Source organism: Etheostoma cragini, chromosome 20 (genome assembly GCF_013103735.1).
Source record: "Etheostoma cragini isolate CJK2018 chromosome 20, CSU_Ecrag_1.0, whole genome shotgun sequence".
In the NCBI taxonomy this organism is placed as follows: domain Eukaryota; kingdom Metazoa; phylum Chordata; class Actinopteri; order Perciformes; family Percidae; genus Etheostoma; species Etheostoma cragini.
Window position 1 is genome coordinate 6,461,811 of NC_048426.1, and position 21,359 is coordinate 6,483,169.

General features: G+C 41.4%; 2 protein-coding genes across 2 annotated transcripts in view; one reads left to right on the forward strand and one right to left on the reverse strand.

Moving 5' to 3' along the window:
- si:ch73-242m19.1 overlaps positions 1 to 18,999 on the forward strand; it is a 29,231-nt gene extending 10,232 nt beyond the window's left edge. The window contains 31 exon segments of the mRNA XM_034858675.1: positions 254 to 454; positions 1,463 to 1,648; positions 1,650 to 1,919; positions 2,528 to 2,730; positions 2,919 to 3,071; positions 3,663 to 3,756; positions 3,843 to 3,977; positions 4,470 to 4,606; positions 4,704 to 4,815; positions 4,913 to 4,962; positions 5,059 to 5,235; positions 6,082 to 6,193; positions 6,431 to 6,605; positions 7,428 to 7,566; positions 8,396 to 8,549; positions 9,709 to 9,804; positions 10,471 to 10,635; positions 10,747 to 10,943; positions 11,442 to 11,580; positions 11,680 to 11,800; positions 11,878 to 11,987; positions 12,398 to 12,547; positions 12,780 to 12,827; positions 13,465 to 13,635; positions 13,974 to 14,126; positions 14,336 to 14,470; positions 15,148 to 15,300; positions 15,881 to 16,090; positions 16,681 to 16,801; positions 17,213 to 17,346; positions 18,740 to 18,999. Of these exon segments, the coding sequence (XP_034714566.1) occupies positions 254 to 454; positions 1,463 to 1,648; positions 1,650 to 1,919; positions 2,528 to 2,730; positions 2,919 to 3,071; positions 3,663 to 3,756; positions 3,843 to 3,977; positions 4,470 to 4,606; positions 4,704 to 4,815; positions 4,913 to 4,962; positions 5,059 to 5,235; positions 6,082 to 6,193; positions 6,431 to 6,605; positions 7,428 to 7,566; positions 8,396 to 8,549; positions 9,709 to 9,804; positions 10,471 to 10,635; positions 10,747 to 10,943; positions 11,442 to 11,580; positions 11,680 to 11,800; positions 11,878 to 11,987; positions 12,398 to 12,547; positions 12,780 to 12,827; positions 13,465 to 13,635; positions 13,974 to 14,126; positions 14,336 to 14,470; positions 15,148 to 15,300; positions 15,881 to 16,090; positions 16,681 to 16,801; positions 17,213 to 17,346; positions 18,740 to 18,793 (4,455 nt within the window). The 3' untranslated portion in view covers positions 18,794 to 18,999.
- The window catches only part of zbtb24 (zinc finger and BTB domain containing 24), a 15,636-nt gene continuing 9,398 nt past the window's right edge, over positions 15,122 to 21,359 (reverse strand). Inside the window, exons 7-8 of the mRNA XM_034858665.1 lie at positions 19,422 to 20,320; positions 15,122 to 15,337 (exon numbers count right to left, since the gene is read on the reverse strand). Of these exons, the coding sequence (XP_034714556.1) occupies positions 19,459 to 20,320 (862 nt within the window). The 3' untranslated portion in view covers positions 15,122 to 15,337; positions 19,422 to 19,458. The remainder of the gene's footprint in view (positions 15,338 to 19,421; positions 20,321 to 21,359) is intronic.

Sequence of the window (21,359 nt, forward strand, 5' to 3'; positions counted from 1 at the left end):
GTCTCTTTGTTGCCTGTCTTTTTCACTTACTTGATTTGTGTTATCAGTCACTGAATGTCACGCATTTCTAATACACATTTTTAAAGAACTTTTAGTACAATTTAGCAAATTTTATTGCACTACATACACTTTTTGTTCGTATTTCTCAACTGGAAATATGTATTTGTCTGTTTAATTTCTCATTTTTCAAAGCCAGTCAGGTTCATAGATCAACAAGTTGTTTACTAACGTTTGCTGTCTCCATGTTCTCCAGCTCTTAAACTGTTACTTTGAGGCCTACCAGCACGCAGCAGGGACAGAGGAGAGGTTTGCGTTGGCCGGAGTCATTACTGACATCATGCACTGTCGGCCTCAACTGGACCTGAACCAGGATTACTTTGTTCAGGCCTACAGGGCTGAGATAGGCTGTCTGCAATGCCACCAGCAGCTGATCAGAGACATTTTGGACAATCAGGTGAAAACACAAAGTCTGCAAAAGGATTGTTTTTATGTGTGAATGTGCAGAATGCATACATGTTGAATTAGAGATCCAACAGTTAAACAGTTATAGTTTTTATTTATGATATATTAGACCAGACTTTTCACAGTACCGTACCCCTTTAAACTCCAGCTACGTACTCACCGCACCTACACTTTTATATTAGTAATGATGATTATCCATCGATCCATCCATCCATCTTCATCCGCTTATCCGGTATCGGGTCACAGCAGCAGCTCCAGCAGGGGACCCCAAACTTCCCTTTCCCAATTCACATTTGCCAGCTCCGACTGGGGGATCCCGAGGTGTTCCCAGGCCAGGTTGGAAATATAACCCCTCCACTAAGTCCTGGGTCTCCCCTTAGGCCTCTTCCAAGCTGGACGTGCCTAAAACACTTCCCTAGGGAGGCGTCCAGGAGGCATCCTTACCAGATGCCAAACCACCTCCACTGGCTCCTTTCAATTCAAAGAAGCAGCGGCTCTACTCCGAGCTTCTCACGGATGACTGAGCTTTGCCTTCTGACTCAGCTCTCTTTTTGTCACAACAGTGCGATAAATTGAATGCACCTGCTGCGCCGATTCTCCGACCAATCTCCTGCTCCGTTGTCCCCTCACTTGTGAACAAGACCCCAAGGTATTTAAACTCCTTCACTTGGGGTTAGGACTCATTCCCTACCTGAAGAAAGCACTCCATCGGTTTCCTGCTGAGAACCATAATAGGAATTGGCAACTATTTTCATAATCAATAAATCTTTTAAGTGAAACGTATGCTCGTTCCGGCTATTACTGGATCGCATATTTGCTCATGTTGAACAAAACAAGCGTTCACTTTTTTTACCAATTAATGACATTTCATAAACAAGAAAACATAATTGTTGCAGCCCTAGTTTAAAGGTAGTAACTGGTGTTTTGTGGAAAAAGAAGATCTTTTTTTAAACCAACCTTGATGTGTAAATTTCCTCTTGAATACTAATCATCCTATCAGATTGAAAAACAGCGGCAGTATCTCCAACGCATCTGGAGAGACCAGGGCAATGGCTGCAGTCATAACTTTGGCCTCCCACCAAAATACATTCCCAAACATCTGGTGTCACTTGGCGGCTGCAGGCAAGTACATCCAGCCTTACTACCCTGGATTTGGTATGTTTCTTTAACTATCTATATTTTGTGTTCTTAATACCTCCATGTTTGCCTTCTTGTGTTGTGTTTGCAGCCCTGCATTGATGAACATATTCCTCCTAGAGGTTCATCCGTCCCTCTGTCTGGCTTCTGCTCTTTACCGTGGTTTAGTTCAGGCTCACACAGAGCTCTGTCAGCTGCACCGAGCCGCCAGCGTCACTGACCAACTCCTCCTGCGACAGAAGCTCCTGCAGCAAGCCCTGCAGAGCTGGAACCACCTGGCTTCACCTGGAGCCTCCTACAGCTCTCAGATTCAGAAGGACGTAGGTTTACTTCAATTTAAATTCATTGTGTTAGTATTTTGTGAAAACACCAATAGTGAACCTGCAATATCTCTGCAGTACTAAGACTGATGTATTCAGTCAAAAATTATGTGATATTTGATTTTCTTCATATCGTCCAGCTCTACTGTATAGTTTTAAAACACTCAAGCCTCAGAGAAATGCACACAGCCCATATTCAGAAACGGTACCTTTAAATCAGCCGTCAGGACTTCTGTACGGTACCATACCAGGTTATATTTAGAAAGGGCCGATGCAGTCTCCTCGGCTGCAATGATGGTGCAGGGACTCCGAGAGCGCAGATGTGGATGAACCGTAAATAGTGACCGATCACAGCAGACTAGGCTTTTTTGGGAGGAGGACTTAAAGAGACAGCCGCTAAAACCGAGCATTTCACACAAAGGGTGAACTGAGGTACATGTACAGTATTCAGACAGTAGGAGAAAAATAATGTGTTTTTGAACACATGTTATAGTAGAAACCCAAAATACAAGTACAAATATAAAACTGATCATAATATGGGAACATTATAACAATTTACATACATACAAAGAAGCACATAAGTCTAACTTGTTTTTCAACACTCCCAGTTGTTCTCAGGTGTGTTTTTTGAGGACCCGATTTTGGTCAAAAAGGTGGGGCTGTCGTTAGTAAGATCTGCAGAGGAGAAGGACGTGACGCAGGGAAAAGAGAAACAGTTGTATGGCGTGGAAACTTTCTCCAAGCTGCTGGAGCTCGTCACCATCCGCCATCGTCTGCTGGAATCGGCCTCAGAGACTGCACATCTGGCACAGTTAAGATAACACTTACACCAGGGGAAAAGGCCAACAGCTGGCCAGTGACAGAGTTGGGCCACCTGTAATTTGTTTACAATTATTGATTAAAATGAACAACAGAAAAAAACTCTAGTTCCAGTGGCAGACTCAGAAATGATCCAGTTCAGTATCATGTCAGACTGTAACGTTCAATACTTCTGCACAGGTTGTACAGGAACGTGGCTTCAGAGCTCGGATTTGATGAGTTCCACCTTTATCTGAGGCCTGTGCAGTTTGAGGTTGCTGCTCAGAAAGACACAGCAGAGCAGAGGCCAGTTTTTATCACAGCCATGCTGGAAGATGACAGCTCTGTGGACAGGTGAATTACTACACTGAAACACGTTTATTTACTGGCAATGGTGGAATGTAAGTAGAAGTAATTTCAATGCTACTTTCTACTTCTACTACACTTCAGAGACAAATATTGTACCTTTTACTCCACTACATTATTCTGACAGCTTTAGTTACTTTAGAAATTCGGTTTTTGCACACAAAACACATGCCCAGCTGAACAGGATTCTCAGATGAAACCTTAGTTGACTGACAGAACTGTTTGGATTGTTTTAAGTTTCTAGAATGTGAGGATTTTTCTGCATTGAGTAATTTTACTTTAAATAAATTAAGTACATTGATGATACTTACATACTTTACCTTAAGTAACCTTTTCAATGCAGGACTTTTACTTGTAATAGAGTATTTTTACATTGTTGGATTAGTACTTGTACTTAAGTAAAGATCTGACTTCTTCCACCACTGTTTACTAGTATGAAACCGTTGTTGGGATTTGTACAAGGCGATTCAGAAACACTGGATATAGGATATATGTATGCCCTGCTTCTCAACATGTGCTCTTATTATTTCTGCTGTGAAGTATGTTTGAAAGGGAATCAAAGTGTGCTGTCCGCCACAGGTTCACCCCGTCCAACCTGCCTCTGAGCATCCAGGAACTGGACGAGAACCACATCGGGAGGTTCAGCTTCAGCTCAGAGGAGGCAGTTATTCATGTATGTTGAAATTAAATTCAGGAATTTATTAGCCAATGATCAAGCTATTACTGACTGAATTCATTTCTTTTCTTTTCTCTTCATAGCTTATGAACACACAGAGTATAGAAAACCTGCAGGTGACTCTGGCCTGTCAGGTTGCACAGAAGAACGCTTTGATAAGTGCGGTGAAGCTGGTTTGTGTTTGTCACTGGGCAGAGAGTGAGACCTCTTCAGCTCAGGTGTGAATTTCTATAGTCACGGAAAGTAACGGAGTACATTTAGTCAAGTACTACTTCTTCTACTGCATCACATTTTTCTGACAGCTGTTTTTGTTAATATGATACGTATTAAAGACGATTAAAGAAGTGGCTCCCAACCATTTTTGGCTTGTGGCCAAAGTTTCACCAAAGACACATTTCTCTGGCTGAATTCAATAACTACCCAAATCAGTACAATTCCATATTTCACAAAAAACTGAGATTAGAGAGAAATCTAAAATATAACTTGCTGCTAACACATAGATGGAGGCATAATATCATAATGTGTACTTTTACTTTTGATAATTTACATTACCATACATTTTCTGATAATACTTATGTATGTTTACTTATTAGGATTTGAAATGCTAGACTTACACTTGTAATTGGGTAGTTTTGCCCCACTGGTATTTGTCACACTTTAAAATAAAGAAACTGCTGTTCAAGCGTTTCAGTTTTCCAATTTTTTCTCAGAGTGAAGTCGCCCTTTATTCTGATAAAGATGTCAAATTGGACTCCAAACCTGGAAGTGACACCAACAGCCTGCAGGAAAAATCTAACAATTCACCCTCCAAGGGCTCAGCTAGACCTCCCACCACTCCCAAGGAGAGGTAATCTTCCCCACTCGCAGAACAAATGACACTGGCTATTATTAGCAATGCTTTAGTGCTAGCTCTTTAATAAACCGAGTCTTGTTTGTTACTCCAGGCTGATGGAAGCCTTTGTGTCCATCCAGCTGGAAAAAGTTGATCTGCGTGATGAGATGCTGAACTCATTTGTGAAGAAGAAACAGGCCTTGGGGGGTCTTATAAAAAGCTCAGTGAGTTTCACACAGTGATGGATTCTCAGGCGGCTGAGCAGGAGGATCAATGTGATTGGCTTCCCATGAAGTAAAATTAATTTCTCTCACACTGCAGGAGGAAGAAGCGAAGATCAAAAGGAGGCTTATAATCGACTTTCTCAAGAAGTATGTCCATAAAAAATAACAAGACAGGACAAGTTTTACCCTGTACGGCACTCTAGATAAGAGCATTTTGGAGATAAATTATGTGTGTGTCCACAGATTCAGCGCACAGATATCTCAGTATTGTGTGAGAGCGCAGATTGTGGCATATTACTACAATCTAACCATCATTTTGGACGACATCCCCTCCATCCGTCAGTCCCACTTCCTGTTTGGTCAAACCAGAGAGCCCAGAGTCATTTTGGATTCAGGAGTTGGCCTTTGCTCTGATCCCAGGTACCACCAGCTCAAACTGTATGCATTGTTCATGTGTAAAATAGAAGAATGGTATGCACCTCACGCCACTGATGAAAAGAGTAATCCTTGCGCAGCGACTCTAAACCCCAAATTTATTTCAATTTTTCAAGTGAAAATGGTTACCACCATTAAATATAAATATATATTTATATAAATATGCATTTAAACTATATACACGCCAGGAAATCGCCACACATACTGTATTCATAATATTTCTGTCTGTAAGGACAACAATAAATGTATGTTATTAAGGCTGATGGTTCAGCTTTGTTGTCTTTATGCAGCTGTAGCCCCTTCTAAGCCACACACACAAAAAATGTTTAAAGACATTTTTAAATGTTTAAGGTACATTGAAATACAGCAGGCAATACAATTTGACAAAGTATATAAAAGCAGTAAAGAAAAACTAAACGCAAAGAAAACTTTGGTTAAAGTGGGAATGATAGTGGTGCAAAAGGTATTCATGTGGTAATGCCAAAACCAGCATGAAGGAAGAGTTCCATGTCCACAGATGCAGTGTAATCTAGAAACAAGGGGAGCTGAATACATGTTATACTAAAGACAATGGAAAGCCATGCCATAGATAAATGTACAAATGAAATGTGTTATATTGTAAGTTTGTTTTAGACCTCTTGGTGTCAGATTTTAGAGGGTGACCTATTTAAGGGGACATGAATACATCTCTACCTCTAACGTGGTTTAGAGTCAGTTTGCAGGCGTTACTAACAGAAAGAAAACAGAAAATAGTTTGTACATCTTGTAGATCTGTGTTGTGTTTATTCAGTCGTCCCCTGAGAGTTTAATTACACTTCTTTCTGTAAATAGGAGTTTTCAGCGTCGGTCACTGCAGTTGTTGTCTGCAGAAGGCAAATGTCTCCTCAACTTGTGGTACATCCCCCACTTCTCTGAAGTTCTTCACATGTTCAAAAATACTTTGGTGAGGCGCTCAAACTCATAAGGCTATTAATGCAGCAGCACAAGACGTGATGCGTTTAGCTGCTTTTTTGAAACCATGAATAGTTTTAAATGCAATGGTGTGTTTATGTGTACATTTTAATGCTTGCTTTTGTCCTGCTGGATCACACGTTATAACCTACATGAGGGTCTTTTTCACATAATCTTTGGGGTCTAAGCTTTTGCAATTTACTTTCTTGTTCTTTCTTGTGTTCAACAGGCATGTTCAGCACCTCTCCATCTCGCTCTGCAGATAGTTTCAGCTCTCCATGACATCATTTATTACCTGGTTAGTTTCTCCAGACTGGGAAACGCAGAAGACTCTTGTAGCTGCAGGAGAGGACAGGATGTGCAGGGCTCACTTGCAGCTGACTGGGGAGGCACTGAAGGCATCGGTAGGTGGACTCTGGAAACCGAGCAAAACCCCGGCCCTTATGCAAATATAAGTTCTAATAGACAAGGCAAGTTTATTTATAGAGCACCATCTCATACACGGAGATCATTCAAAGTCATGCTTTACGGGCAAAACAAAACAAAAAAATACAATAAGATACATGAAAGGACAGACACATTTAATAAAGGTATGCCAACCGTGTAGCAGTGATTGATGGACATGTTTACAGGATTACAGCAGCTCCAGGTGACAGATCTTTTTTAGCTTCTTTTTAAGGGTCCATAACTTATTTATTGCGGTCAGGGTGAAAAGGCCATTTCAAACAATTTATAGTTATACTAGTAACAACCCTACCTTTAATATACTGTACATAAACAAGATTTTTTGTAAATGAACATACATACAATAAGTGAGTACATTTATTTATAAAGTGCCTTTCAAAACCAGGGTTACAAGGTGTTGTACAGTGCAACATTGTTCCAGACGCACAAGTTCCGGCTCTTTCTCCCACAGAGGTGACGTTCCACGTCCCCAGAGCCCGCCTCTGTTTCCCAGGTCTGGTCCGTCGGGGCCCCTCACCTTCCCTGCCACCCATGTGGCGGCGTACCCGACCCCAACAGGTGGTAGGCCCCTCGGATGGAGAAGGGCGTGCCACGTAGCTTTATTGGGCTGTGCCCGGCCGGGTTCTGGCCACCAGGAGCTCGCTTACGAGCCTTCCATCTGGACCTAGTTTCAAATTGGGGCCCCGGGCTTCCTCAACACCTGTTCACTCTTCTTTGTTGACTCACAAGGCTTTGTGTCCTCCTCTGTGGGTGCTGTACAGGAGCAGAGCTGCTGGAGATCCAGCATCAGGTCGACCGTCTGTCTGATCCCAGCAGCCCAGAGTCTGTGGGCCGGCTGCTGCAGCTGCGCCGGCATGTCGTCCTCCTGCAGTTTGACACCGCTGTGAGACACCTCATCAGGTTAGTGAGGAGTTGCCAATCTCGGAACTGAGCCAGATTGATCAATTCATGTCTCCCTGTCTTTACTGACTTTCTATCACAAATGATGTAAAGGCACTCATGCAACTGTTCTCTTTCTTTTTTATATTTGCTTTCTTGTTGCTGGTTCCCTTTGTTATGCTGTCTTGTCTACTGTCTTCTTCAGGCTGCTCTACTCAAAGCTTTTTGAGAGTAATTCTTTTTCTTTCTGCCAGGCCATAAAACAACTTGGGTAAAACTCAATTACTAGTCCTAATTATGCTTTGTCTTTATGGATCCATAGGAGGGACATACAAAATAAAAAATAATAATAATAAATGTGTAAAAGAATAAGAAAATGGATGTGGAAATGTAAAGAGGAATACATGAAAAAATAAGTAAATAAAAAACTGGAAATATACAAATAAAAAATGGATGAATGAATTTGGAAAAATCATTTTTGTTCATGTTTTATGTTCATTATTTCTTATCTTACTTTTCATTATACTTCTACAGATCTGTTCTTTTTTATGGTTCTTCTATGGCACCACACATTGTCTCATTTCCTTCTTGCTTAGGGCAACCTAGAAGTTCTCTGTTGATCTTTACACGAGACCTGGTAGTACCAAAGTAGTGTTAACATTATTATGAAGTGGTTGGTTGATGTAAGGTTATTGGTCAGGTTTATAGTGCCTAATATGAATATGAATACTTAATGAAGTGTAACACCGTTGGGGTGTCCCAGGAGTTAAAGCAGCGACCATGAACTGCACATAATTTCCTGTCTTTTCTTTACTGTCCCTATCTAATACATTTTCCTTTGATGTATTAGGGAGGTGTTCCTCTCTTCTGGTGACATTACCTCTTACCAGAGTGTGAGTGACAACATGGCAACCGCCCTCCCCCCGTTGAGCGACAGTATCCAGACGGACATTTTCAGCCTCACCTTGCCTGTTCCTCCACCTTTAGAGACTCGAGGCAGTCAGGTTGGTTTAGCTGCATGCTATTAGTGGACAAATACAGGGTACCCCAAGGGTTCTCCAAGTTAAATTTAAGACTTTAAACCACCTAGGATGACTAGTATAATGGCAAATCAGCGTGGAATCAAGGACTGAGCCTCTACATGGGCACGTACTCTACCAGGTGAACTACCCAGGCGCCCCATCAGTGGGGGTTTCAATCCCGACAAAAGAAGTATTTACCAAATATTGTTACCGGAATATAATAAAACACAGATAGGCAGGCAGACTTCTTAAATTTTCATAAAACGCATGTTTATTTGCAGGGTGGCAGTTCAAATTAAAATACTACTAATATTGAAAATATTGAAAAAAAACTGGAGCCAAAACAATCTTCTTGACAAAAGGAGATAAGCATGTGTTTGTAGCAGCACAGCTTCTCGTGTCTACCACCTCCTTTATCAGGCCCTAGTCAACCCGGACTGCACCACTATCTTCCAGCCGTGGGTGCACCAAATATTTCTAACTTTACCAAAGTCTTGACAAAGCTAGACACAGTTGCACTCATTTTACACAAATAAAGAAACCTTATACCTTATATCGATTAACCCTCAAATGCATTAATCAAACACATAAAAAAAAAACTACACACAGAAAAACCCCATGACTTGGGTCAACCCGTGATGTCAGTGATCAATACCAAAAATACACCATGCTGCTGGAGCTCCTCAACAAACATTTCTACACAGTGGACCAAACAAATCAAAAATTACAAGGTGTGTGTGTGACGAACTGTTTCAAACCTGCAACGTAGTAAATGTAACTGAAACTAAACAGTTATTGTGTGTGAAATGAATTCAATACAAAAAGAGCAATGTGTAAAATAAAGTTAAATAATTACCCACATGGTCAGATTCTATACTCTAATAACATTCAATATTTGTTGCATTTAGAGCTCTTATGCTACAAATACAGTTAATTTACATGTTACCCACACTAAATATTTATTTATGTTACGGCATTTATTTAATCCTACAAAAGGACAAGAGAAAAAGTGAGTACATAAAATGTACTACTTTTAGCCCTTATTTTTAGATTATTAAATTTAAGACTTTTTACCCTGAAATAGATGAGTTTAAAGTGTAAATACTAGATTGTATCTGTCTCATGTTGTCTTTCTCTGCAGGCTCAGAGAATTGTTCCATGGAGAAGTTTCATAGCCTGTCATGGATTGTTCCCTCTGGATGTTTGGGACGTTCCTCCCATCGAATACTGCATGCAGGTTAATACGGTGTTGCCTGCTCATGGTGTGATGTAACAGTGGCTATGTGAGCTTTCTCCATAGAGCACACTGCATTGAAATTTAAGGAACATCTTCTTAGTCTCTGTATGATGACACCTTTTGTCTTTGTTTCCTGTATAGCATGGGTCTTCAACATTTTTTAAATCAAGGACCCCTTAACTGAAAGAAAGACAACACCCCGTGACAACACAAAAAATCCTTTGCACCCAACAAATATCATATTTTAGCAGAGAGATTTCTTTAAAATAAACACACAAGCACGCTCCCTAGATGATGAACCATAATCAAAACTTACACCCCTTAGGACAAAATGCCAACGTTGTACAAAAGATATTTCTTTATCTAACGGAAAGATTGGCTTATACATTAATGTCTATTAAATCTTTTTAGCATTTTGAGATGCAAGACTGATTAAGGCTTTAAGGGCCGCGCCTTATTGTTAATTTTAATGTATTTGGTTATTAAACTGAAACGCTGAGCTGAGGTGATACAATTACCTTTTAGTAATTATATTGACTTTTTATGGATACATACATTTACAAACAAGGTCTACTACAGATAATGAGTGACAATTGGATTGCATGTTTTTGTTATGATATGGAACTGTGTGTCTGATATAAAGTTGACTTGAATGTTTGTCTGCAGCTGTGTCTGAGCGGTCTGAGCGGTCGAAGCAGACTGCAGGCCAACGCAGCCATCCTCGGCGTGTCGCTGCTCATGGAGGACGTCCTGAACAGTGGAAGAGAGGCAGAGCCTGTTTGTCTCCATGGCAACAAGGATGACCTTCTGCACAACGGACAACCTGATGAAGTAAACGATTGTTGTTTATGAGTTGCGACTCATGGTTAAGCAGGCAAACAAGACAGCTGCTTCTGGCTTTGAACCCACAGTCTGTCACATTCTGTTTTCTCTTTGTTTTAGGAAGCTGATGAAGAAAAAAAGTCAACTAGTGTGTCCGTTCTTCTTCAGGATCCAATCCGAGTCCAGTCTGTGCTGAAAGGTTTCCTCCTGCTGACCAAGCAGCTTCAGGTGTTCAAGGAGAACTGGGCTCGGAGACGTTTGGGCGCTCAAACGTTGAGGACGCCCGGTTTCTATCAGCAGTTTGTGAAACTCTACAGGTACGGTGGGAAGTTCAGAAAGAACTATATGTAGGTTTATTAGCCTGTGTTGATTAATGTCACGTAGCAGCCACCAATATAATATACCCTAAAAACTACCGTGGCATTTTATTTCCTTACTTAATTCATTGATGTGTGTCAGTGGCTGCTTTGGTATAACATTGTTCCTCAAATTCTTTCAATTCTTGTAATGCAAATATGAATAGACTGAATGTACAACATAGATCAGTCTCACAACAGGGTACATTTAGTGGCTGTTCTGAAGCTTTCAATCCTGTCAGTTCTCCTCCTCAGCAGAGGGAGTTCACATCGGCGGCTGAAGCTCATGTGACATGTATAAAAGCTCTAAAACAGCCACCAAAATAATCAGAGCTTACCTTGTATTAAGATTATTACTTTTCAACTGCTGTCTCTAAGAATCTCTACTTTCTTAACATCTGGCAGCTTAAATGATAATTATTTTAAATACTTTGTTAAATGGCTGTCCTTCCTTTACAGAGCGGAAATCTTTTACCCCAGTATGAGAGCTCTGGCTCAACATATAGGTAAGGAGCGGGACTATGAGGTCTTGATATCTGGCAGCCAGTCTCTCCTGCCTCCGCCTGGAGCTTCAGAGGTTGATGTGAAAGCCTGGCAGGTACTGCACAGGAATACTACTTTAACTGCATCACATATTGTCCCGATGTGTTTGTAACAAGACCTAATTTCTTTGTAAAATACGCCGTCAACCTCTCAGCTTCACAAACTGCTGGAGAGCACCGAGTGTGACATGATCAGAGTGGTGCAGAGGAAGATCAACAGAGACCTGACGCTGGTGGTTCCAGAGAGAACTCGACAGGACACAGGCCTACCTACAGGTCCGCCCCCCAAAAAAACACAAATCTACCTGAATTAATATAGACTTCTTTATAAAAAAAATCTTCTTTCTGGTCAGAGCTGTGGAAGAAAGCCCCGCTGAAGTACAGTTTGTCCCCCGAGCGGCCGCAGATTGTGGAAACGTTCATCCAGCAGCTGATGGAGGGAGGAGAAGAGGCCGAGGGACAGGTAACACCGCAGGCCAAACAACGCATGATTATTAAAATATGTCTTCCTGCAAATACCTGCTAATAACATGCTGCAATGGCATTCTCTTACATGGGAAAAACTCTTTTTATTAAAGATCAAAATAGAAAGAAGTTATTTTGTTACTTCTGAAAATACTTAAAGTGAGAAACATTGAAGTGTGTTGAAACCAGTTTAATACTTAAAAAGAGACACAATCCCTATTTTTTTTAGCTTATCCTTACACCTCAAATATAAGATAACTCTTGGAGTTGATCACTACTTAGTTTTTGGTGAGGTAACTAGAAATTGTAATTCTGTATTCTTATACACATTTGCACCCTTTTCAGCGTTATGTCCACTGTACAGTCTCCATGCTGTGTAACAGGGCTCCTTCTGGGTCTTTCTTTCAGCTGAGGGTTTCTCAGGATCGCCTGCAGCTGTGTCTCACTCACCTCGGCTGTTCTCTGATGGAGCGAGAGCGCCGCAGCTTTCTGCTTTCCTCGCAGTTTTATGAACAAATCCTGCAGCAGGAGACTGGGCTCCTGTATCAGAGGGAACAGGTACATGTGAGGATGATCGCCTCATCACACAATACAGTGTGATTTATTGGCTGTCTATAGAGACATCATTTACTTCCAAAACTAACTTGGGCAAGGTTTTAATTGTAGTCCACAACGATTTAGTTTGCCAGGAAAGTATTTTAGTGTCATATCTAATAACTGTCATTGATTTATGCTTCACATAATCTTGAATGTACTAAGTTGTTTAATTCTTTTCCATTTTTAACCTCAGGATTTAAAGAATCTTAAGGACTCTCAGAAAAGTGACTCTCACAAAGAGGTAACTATGGTAATATGTAGGAAATAGCAATGTAGGTCCATATTGACCAGATTAACATATATTTCAAAAAGCAAATTCGGGGTGTATGAGAAAATCTGGAAACCATTTGACCAGATCGTGAAAAAGGAGACATGGAGCTATTATGTTATTGTATTGTGTTATTTGTAATACAAAAGATGTTAAGAGAGAAAAAATGTTACGGGTCGGAGGGGGGGATTTGTTAAAACTTAGAATTGCAATGAAAAATCTATAAAAACATTGTTAAAAAATATGTAGGAAATAGGACCAATTAAGTGACTTAAATCCTCAGAGGTGGGTGTTCTGCTGCTGTTGGCCAGGAAGCAGCTCAACAGAGGCAGCTGGGAAATGAATGTGATTCCCCCCCAAAGGAACTTGAGTTTTTTTTAGCCACAATTGCAGAATAAGGGCTAAAGGAATGGACGTGCTGGTCAGTTAGTGCAGAAGGAAATAAATCTAGGTGACAATTTGTGTAAAGCCTTGCACGCTATTTGGACAATGCCTTGTCAGGAAGAAAACATTTCAAATAAGTAGATTTCATAATGTTTTTTCTCCTTTTGAAATCAAGGCAAACAAGTGCGTTCCTACAGTTTTTTTGTGCTGCGTTGCTGTACAACAGGGTGCTGTTGTCCTATGTCGTGGGATGATGTTGGAGATCTCAGCGCTGCAGGCACAAGTCGCTCACCTGGAAGAAGAGAAGAGAACTCTAGAAGAGCAACTCAGGCTCAAATTCAGGGAGCGCTACGACCCTTTAGTCCGACACCTCTTCTCTACCTGCATCCAGCTGAAGGTGAAAATGGAACCAGCTATCTTTAGGAAAACACTTTCCCCACTTTTAAAAATGTCATCTTTAAATTTAGAATATTGTGCACCTCCTAACTGATTGCTAAATTGCACATGACAACATTTTGCTAGCTCATCCTCACATTAAATATGATCTTTTATTGATATACAGAAGGAATGTAGAATACCGTTGCAACTGTCAGTTGTAAAACTTGTTTACTCATGTTTTGAATGTTTTCTCTCTTTGCTGTATTGAATTGCTGTTTGAAGCCTAAATTGTCTAATTTCCAAGGGTCACTAAGTCAAAAAAAAAACCTTTGTTGTCACTGTGTGTGTATTTCTCAGGCCAGGCTGGACGGGAGCCAGTGGCAGATGGAGCAAGATGTTAGTGAGATGGTGAGCAGAACAAGAAGCGAGGGAGTGGAGCGAATCGTCAAGCTCAAGAAGAAGTACGGCTGCACCAACAACAGTGATGGACTCACACTACCACAGTCAAAGGTACAGGAAGGCAGAAAACAGGAGTTTAGCTTTATATGTATAATGTACACAAATAAAAATGCAGCCTTTTCTCATGGAAGAACTGTTTAATGCAGAATAACTCACAAAGTAGTTTATGTTCTTGTCCCCTTGAAACCTGTTCAAAACATTGTTAAACTTCCAGCTCATGGCCGTTTTAAAGCAGCCGGCGTGTGCTCCCTGTGTGTTAGAGAGAAGAAGTGGAGGAGCTGAGCCTGGAGAACAGCCGGCTGGCTGCTCTGCTCTGCAAACAGAAGGCTGTGAGCCGCTGGAGGCAGGCGCTCCACCAGGAGAAACTCCACCGACAGCTGCTTCAAACTCAGCAGGTCAGCGGGAATATTCAATACTCACCAATCAAATTGATCCTCTGCAGCAGGGGTCTTCAACGTTTTTTAGGGACCCCTTAGCTAAAAAAAAAAAAAGGGTCTGAGCAGGGACCCCCTACTAAATATACTGTATGCAGATTTAGTTGCATAGTAAACTGGACCTACAATCCTATTTAGGAGGGCCAAAAAGCCTTTACACTCACCTTTTTGTGGTGCATACAGTACTAAGTTCCCTATGGCTCCTTTAGCTGTAGGCCAGTAAGCGTATGATCCATGTTGTGTACGTTTAAAAAAAGAATCATGTTAAAGGATATTTTTCAGACTTTGTTTTATTTTTTTAAACGATCAAACAATAATTTAGACCCGTTTTTGTAATATCTGATTTTTCCAAAGCATAATTGAATCCATATAAATACAGTATAGTAAGTAGTACTAATAGTAAGTAATACAGTTAGAGATTCTGATTGATTGAAACAAGCTTTATGTTTCCACCTTAACTTTCGTAATCACTTCTGAAAGCAAATTCATTTTGCTCTCATTTATCTTTTTCTGGATATTTTATATTTTCACCTCCTCACTTTTCCTTTTTTTCAGTTATATAACATTTTTATTAAAAAACAAATCTGAATCTAGTATCCCAGCGAATGTGTTATTATAACGTTTTCCATCGTTCCCAGAGGGAGGTTAGCTGTCGCAGCGCGGCCCTCCGAGTGAAGATGACATCAGAGGAGGAGGTGGTTGTCCTGCAGGAGGAGCTGGAGGCCGCCAGGAAGGTGTTGGCCTGCTGCCAGGCGGAGAGCAGCGCCACGAGGAAGCTGCTCCGCGCCAAGGTCGGCACGTCGCATGCACACCACCCAAACACTGTGGCTGTAGAGCAACCCAGTTACATTTCTATTAAAATTAAGTTTGTATTTATAGCGTCAAATTATAAGAGTTATCTCAGGACAATTTACAGATAGAGTAAGTCTAGACCATACCCCCCACCCCCCCCACCCCCACCTGGACATGGAAATTGTCCACAGTGGTGTCCTTATGCATCTTGTTTTGTCCAACCAGCGTATTGAAACTCAGATATTCGGATTACATTCAGAGATAAATAGGAAGTACTCACACGTAAGAAGCTGGAACCAGTGAACGTCCGCAGCTCAAAACAAATAATATTTTATTAAAATTGTTGTTAATTGACTAATCGTTAGGCTTTTAAGTACTGTATGCAACTACCACATGACTATATTTCTGGTATTTGAGTACTTCTTTAGTCTATGCTCCAATAGACTCAGACTTGAATAAAGCTCTACAATGAAGTGAGCAGTGACATTTTAAATTGTCATGTCAAACGCTGAGAGGCAAAGAAACTGAATCTGCCAAGCGCGGCCTGGATGCATTCACTGAATAACCACTGATACACAGACAGAGGAGCTCCAGGTGGCGAGGCATCAGTCTGCACAGGAGGCCCGCAGCAGGCAGGAGCTGGACAGCTATCGAGTGCAGAGCCTGGAACTAATGCGAGCCGACATAGAGGACAGAGAGAGACGGCTCAAGGGGTTCAGCGAGCAGCTGGACAGAGGCAGCCGGATGAACCAGTTACAGCGACAACGCAGTGCCAAAGAGATCCGACAGGTCTGTACATTTTATTGTACTTTGTACACGTGTGCATGCACAGAAGAGTTTTTTAGACAAATATTACACCTGAAAGTTGTCCTATGGAAAGCATGGACTGTCTTTTTAAATTGTTTTACTTGAGATACAGAACATGAGATAATAAACAAAAGAAGGTTTTCAGCTTGGTGACAAAGCGATGTTAAGGTGATTTCATCTAATGGTTTATGGAGACATTTCTTTACCCTGTTTATCTGAAACAATTTAACTAGACATCAATGATATGCAGAAATTAATTACTTTGAACACAGAGGCATGGAAGATGCTCTGATATCATAAGGACACTGAGCTACATAAAGAAAGCGCCTTTAATATTCGTACAGAAACATTGTTTTGCTCAGTTGATAGTTGTAGATCGAGAGCCCCTAGCAAGAGAAGATTATATATTAAACTTTTAATGAGACATTTCACTCAAAACCCCTAATGTCAGCAACATGGTGGCCTTAGAGGAAAGGTCAGAGGATCACCAACATTAGTAGTATTTGTCTTCTGGGATAAGTGAAAGATCCCTCTTACTAAATGTTTTCTGTTATTGTGTGGATCTCCTGTAGGTAAAGGGCCAGCTTCAGCAGGAGCTCAGCCTCAAACAAGAAGCCTTTCAGCGAGTGGATGAACTGCAGAGCCGGGTTAACAACATGGAGGCAGCTTTCTCCAGATGCACCTCTACAACAGGTACACATCAACAGAGAATATGATATGCCTCTCTGTACACTGGCCACTCCCTCCGGTTAACTGGGAGAGTTCCTCCAGTTGCTTCAAATGATTTGAGCTTACATTTCACTCCCAATTCTGTAACAGGGCAAAGCAGCACATATTTCACGCTGCCAGGCAGCAGATTGAGTACTAGAGGTCCCTCGGCAGGTTCAGTACCCACCACGGCATCAGATCATTTCAGAGCAGTAAATTGATAATCTGTAAAAATGATTGTTATAGACTTCTAGCTGCTGATGCGGTTCAGGAGGAGCTAAAACCATCATGTTATCCAGAAGCTTTTGGTGATGACATTTTAAATTCCATTACAGATTGTATTTTCGCCCTGCAGTGTCGAGCACTAAATTTCAGTCTGTTCTATTTCTATCTCAGGTCTTCGCAGGGCCAGTCAGCTTGGCAGCCGCACAAACTACACGACATCCCCAAACTTTGCTACAGCGCCACGGCACCAGAGAGCAGGAACAGCCAGGAGTCACTCCAACACAAGAATAGACCGGCCTAAAGCAGTGAGTGAAGTTTAAATAAAGTTACACTAAATGAGCTGTAGTGAATTGTGGAGAAGAGAACAACACATGATTAAAGTAGGTTTAAATTGCGTTTTTTCAGGTCCAATTCAGTGGCTGGTTCAGATGAGTCTTAGTCACTGCACAGTGGAGACAGAAGCTCTAGGACTGAAACAACAAAATAAACAAATGCTAAGAAGACATTTAACTCACAAGACTGTCTACTCTAGGTGTATTTGCATAGACTTAATATGGTCTGCTTTGATTAGTTAAGGTGTGAGTTTCTGTTGGAGCCAACCTTCACCACCAAACAAACGGTGTTCCAGCCAATAACCAACCAGAAGGATTTGGGGTTGGGGGGTCAGTGCTAGGAGGGGACAGGATGAGGAGGGAGGGGCGAACTAATCTCGCTTGTTGGTCTAAGCTGTACAAAAAAAGGCAAAGGGTCTGGCTACTCCACATAGCATTCAGGGATATGAGCAATACATGCTCTGGTTTCTTGGCATTTCTTTAAACCAGTCCCATTTCTCTTGAGCGGTGCTAGGCACCGAGCTGAGCCACGTGTCTCTGCAAAATAGTCTTAGGGAGGAACTTGGTTTGGTGGAACATCTGTACATTTAAAAGTAGTTTTAGTCATCAACAAAAGTCTCATATTGGACAAATAGTCTAGCTAGCTGTCTGGATTTACCCTGCAGAGATTTGAGGAGCAGCTAACCAGAGTCCTCAGGAATCCACTGGAGATTAGAATGCCAATGCAAAGGATATCTGGGATAAATGAGTGAAATCTCTCGGAAACGGAGCAATCCCAAAAGTGCAACGTCAAGGATATAGACCATCTGCCAATAACAAGATAACGTGTTAATTAGGGTTAAAACGTCTGGCAAGTCTTGCTGTGTCAGCGCTGAGGTATCGATCTATTCTAGCACAGGGGACAAAAGCGCTCTGGCTCGATTTTTTTCTTCAAACTAATCTCAACCATTCTGGGTGATACTAAGCCTTAAATGCAGAGATGGTGCCCTTGCAAATAAGATAGCAGGAGTGGAGGGACATAAGTAGTCTTTCCCCCTATTTGCAGTCGCTATGCTGCTGCTGGCTGACGCTTCATGAAGTGAGTGGTAGTGATCTTCTCATCTTACTCTAAATAATTTAAATATAAACAATTTCATGACAACTAGGAAAACTACATCCGCTGAAGAAGACAATAGGATATAATTGACAGGTCCAACATGAACCTAGTTTTAATATTGTTTTGTAAACTCCCCATTACCAATGGTGGTCAAAATAAGCTTGAAGGAAAATATATTTTATATAGTCATCTCTAAGACATATTACACATTTCATCAGGTCCGACTGTCTTTGGAAATATATATATTTAAATCGGTCTCTTTTCTTTCAGGATCCATCTCACCTGCGTGTCCACACTGCTGAGAGGCTGTTACCAGACCTGTGACCTTCTCCCCTGGTTGTTTTGTAAAGCAACACCATTTTGTTTAACATGTTAGATGCTGTTTGACATGCACAGCCTTGGCCCTTACTCAACAAGGCATTTTATTATCCAGTAAATTTAAGAAGGGGTATGCTTCATCCTTGTGCCATTTTGTAATGAGTCAATGATTTCTGTCAACTGATAAGTCTTAATAAAACACTGTATTGTGTCAGTCCATGAATTTGATCAAGAAATATTGACTTTTTTTTCTACAAATTGCTTGTGCTAACTTTGACTGCAAACCATTTCCTAAAGCCTTGTATTGGTCTTTAGATTAATTAATGCCGTTCTCAACCATTGGTTTTGTGTCCAGTACAGTGTAAAAATAACCAACTTATGGCGGAAACATGCATGAGATAGTAAAATCAATTAGTTAACTTTTACTTGCCTTGCATGTGGCCATGAAAAAAAACCTGTAGGTATTTCTTGTATTGGGAGCTGTGTTGAGGCAATCCCAGCCTGCTGTTTTTTAGTATGCCAAGTACAGCAAAAACTGATTATGGTATGCTTTGGGAAATGGTTGACAGAACAATTTTCATATTTCAAGTAAAACTTGATTCTATAAATTTGGTTAGCTATTGTTAATGTTTACCGTAGCAGCATTATCATTTGGCAGCTCTGGCCCACCCTCAGCTCTCCTGCGGCAGCCCGGTGGTGTACAGGTAGGAGACGGTCCCTGCCTGGATCTGGAACGTCTGTCCCTGGATGTGGTGGCTGGATATCTGCTCGCTGGTCTGGCTGATGGAGATGGGCTGGCTGCTCTCGCTGCTGATGTGAATGGCCTGGCTGTGTGTGTGCTCCCTGCCCACAGCGAGCTGCTGGACGGGCTGGTGCGTCACCTGCAGCTGCTGGCCCGCCCGTTGTGCTATCTGAAGGGTGTGCGGGGCATTGTGCTGGGCCTGTAGCTGCTCCATCGCCTCTTTACTGAGCGTGAGAACGTGCATCTGCTCCGGCTGGTGGTTCATCTGGCCCTGCAGCAAACTGATAGTCTGAATCTGAGGGCTCTGGTCCACCACACCGCCCTGAGTCACCAAAGCCACGTTCTGCACGTTTCCCGACGACTGGGTGAGGAGGGTGAGTCTGGAGTGTAACGATTCTGCCGCTTCCCCCTCGGTGGTGATGATGCTGATCTCCTGGTTCTGCCCCGGCGCAAAGTTAATGTTGTCCACGTCTCCCGTCACCACCAGCTGGATCTCCTGTTCAGAGGTGGAGGGCAGCTGGTACGGCTGCAGCTGCAGGATGTTGTGTACCTCCTCCTCCTCTGGTGGCTCTGTGGCATGCGGAGAATCTAATGAGACTTTAGTTGTCGCAGCTCTCTCCTTGTTGTGAGACTTGGTGTGTGTGTTCAGATTGTCCAGGCGGGTAAACGACAGGCCACAGAAAGAGCATGTGAAGGGTTTCTTCCCTGAGTGGGAGGCGACATGTCGGCGTCTCGCACTAGGGTCTGAGAAGGATTTGTTGCAGATGCTGCAGTCGTATGGCTTCTCCCCTCTGAAAAATGACATTTTAATATTTTGAATGTAAAAGCAGCTTTTCATATTGACAATGGATCACATAAGTGTTTATATGAAGGGGATGCTCATTTGGACTTTTCAACATACTATTGCTTTTTATCACTTTTTTTTTTTCCCCTCAGAGGGTGAACAAATATTCTCAGCCCCCCCTCAGAACAGAGCTGCCCTCCAAGGAGGACACATCGGTACACCCCGCGGTGGAGGAAGGAGAACAGCAGACCGTTTCATCATCATGCTATTATTCTCTACAACATGTTATATAGAGTATATGTTATGGTGTATGAAATTGAGCACTAGGCAATAAAAAACGACTGACTTGATATGTACTATACTTACACTAAGGTGTTTTTCCCCACTTTATTTGACACACTACACTATGCTTTTAACACTTTTGTTTGACATACTATGACATCTAATCAATTTGACATTTATGGAAAAAAAGCCATGTCAATCAAAGTGATTAGAAGCCATAGTATAGTATGTTGGAAAAAGTGATAAAAAAAAGATATAGTATAGTTGTTTGAAATAAGAGGAAAAAATACTATACTACTAATACTATGCCTTTTTTTCAACATACTGTACTATGGCTTTTTATGCCGTTTTTAGGATGTCAAAAAAAGACATACTATAATACGTCAAAAAAGTTATAAGCCATAGTATTGTATGTTGGAAAATTGATAAAAAAGACATAGCATCATAGGTCTAAAAACAGCATAGTGTAGCATGTCGAATGTCATAAAAAGCCATAGTAAAGTATGTCGAAAAAAGTGATTAAAAGCCATAATATGGTATGTTGGAAAAAGAGCTAAAAATACATACTGTAGTATAGTATGTCGGAAAAAAAGGCATAGTATAATAGGTCTAAAAACGGCATAGTATAGCATGGAAAGTGATAAAAAGCCATGGTATAGTATGTGGAAAAAAGTGATAAAAAAAGACATAGTATAGTAAGTTGGAAAAGACAAAAATACATAGTACAGTCTGTCGGAAAAAAGGCATAGTTTTATAGGTCTAAA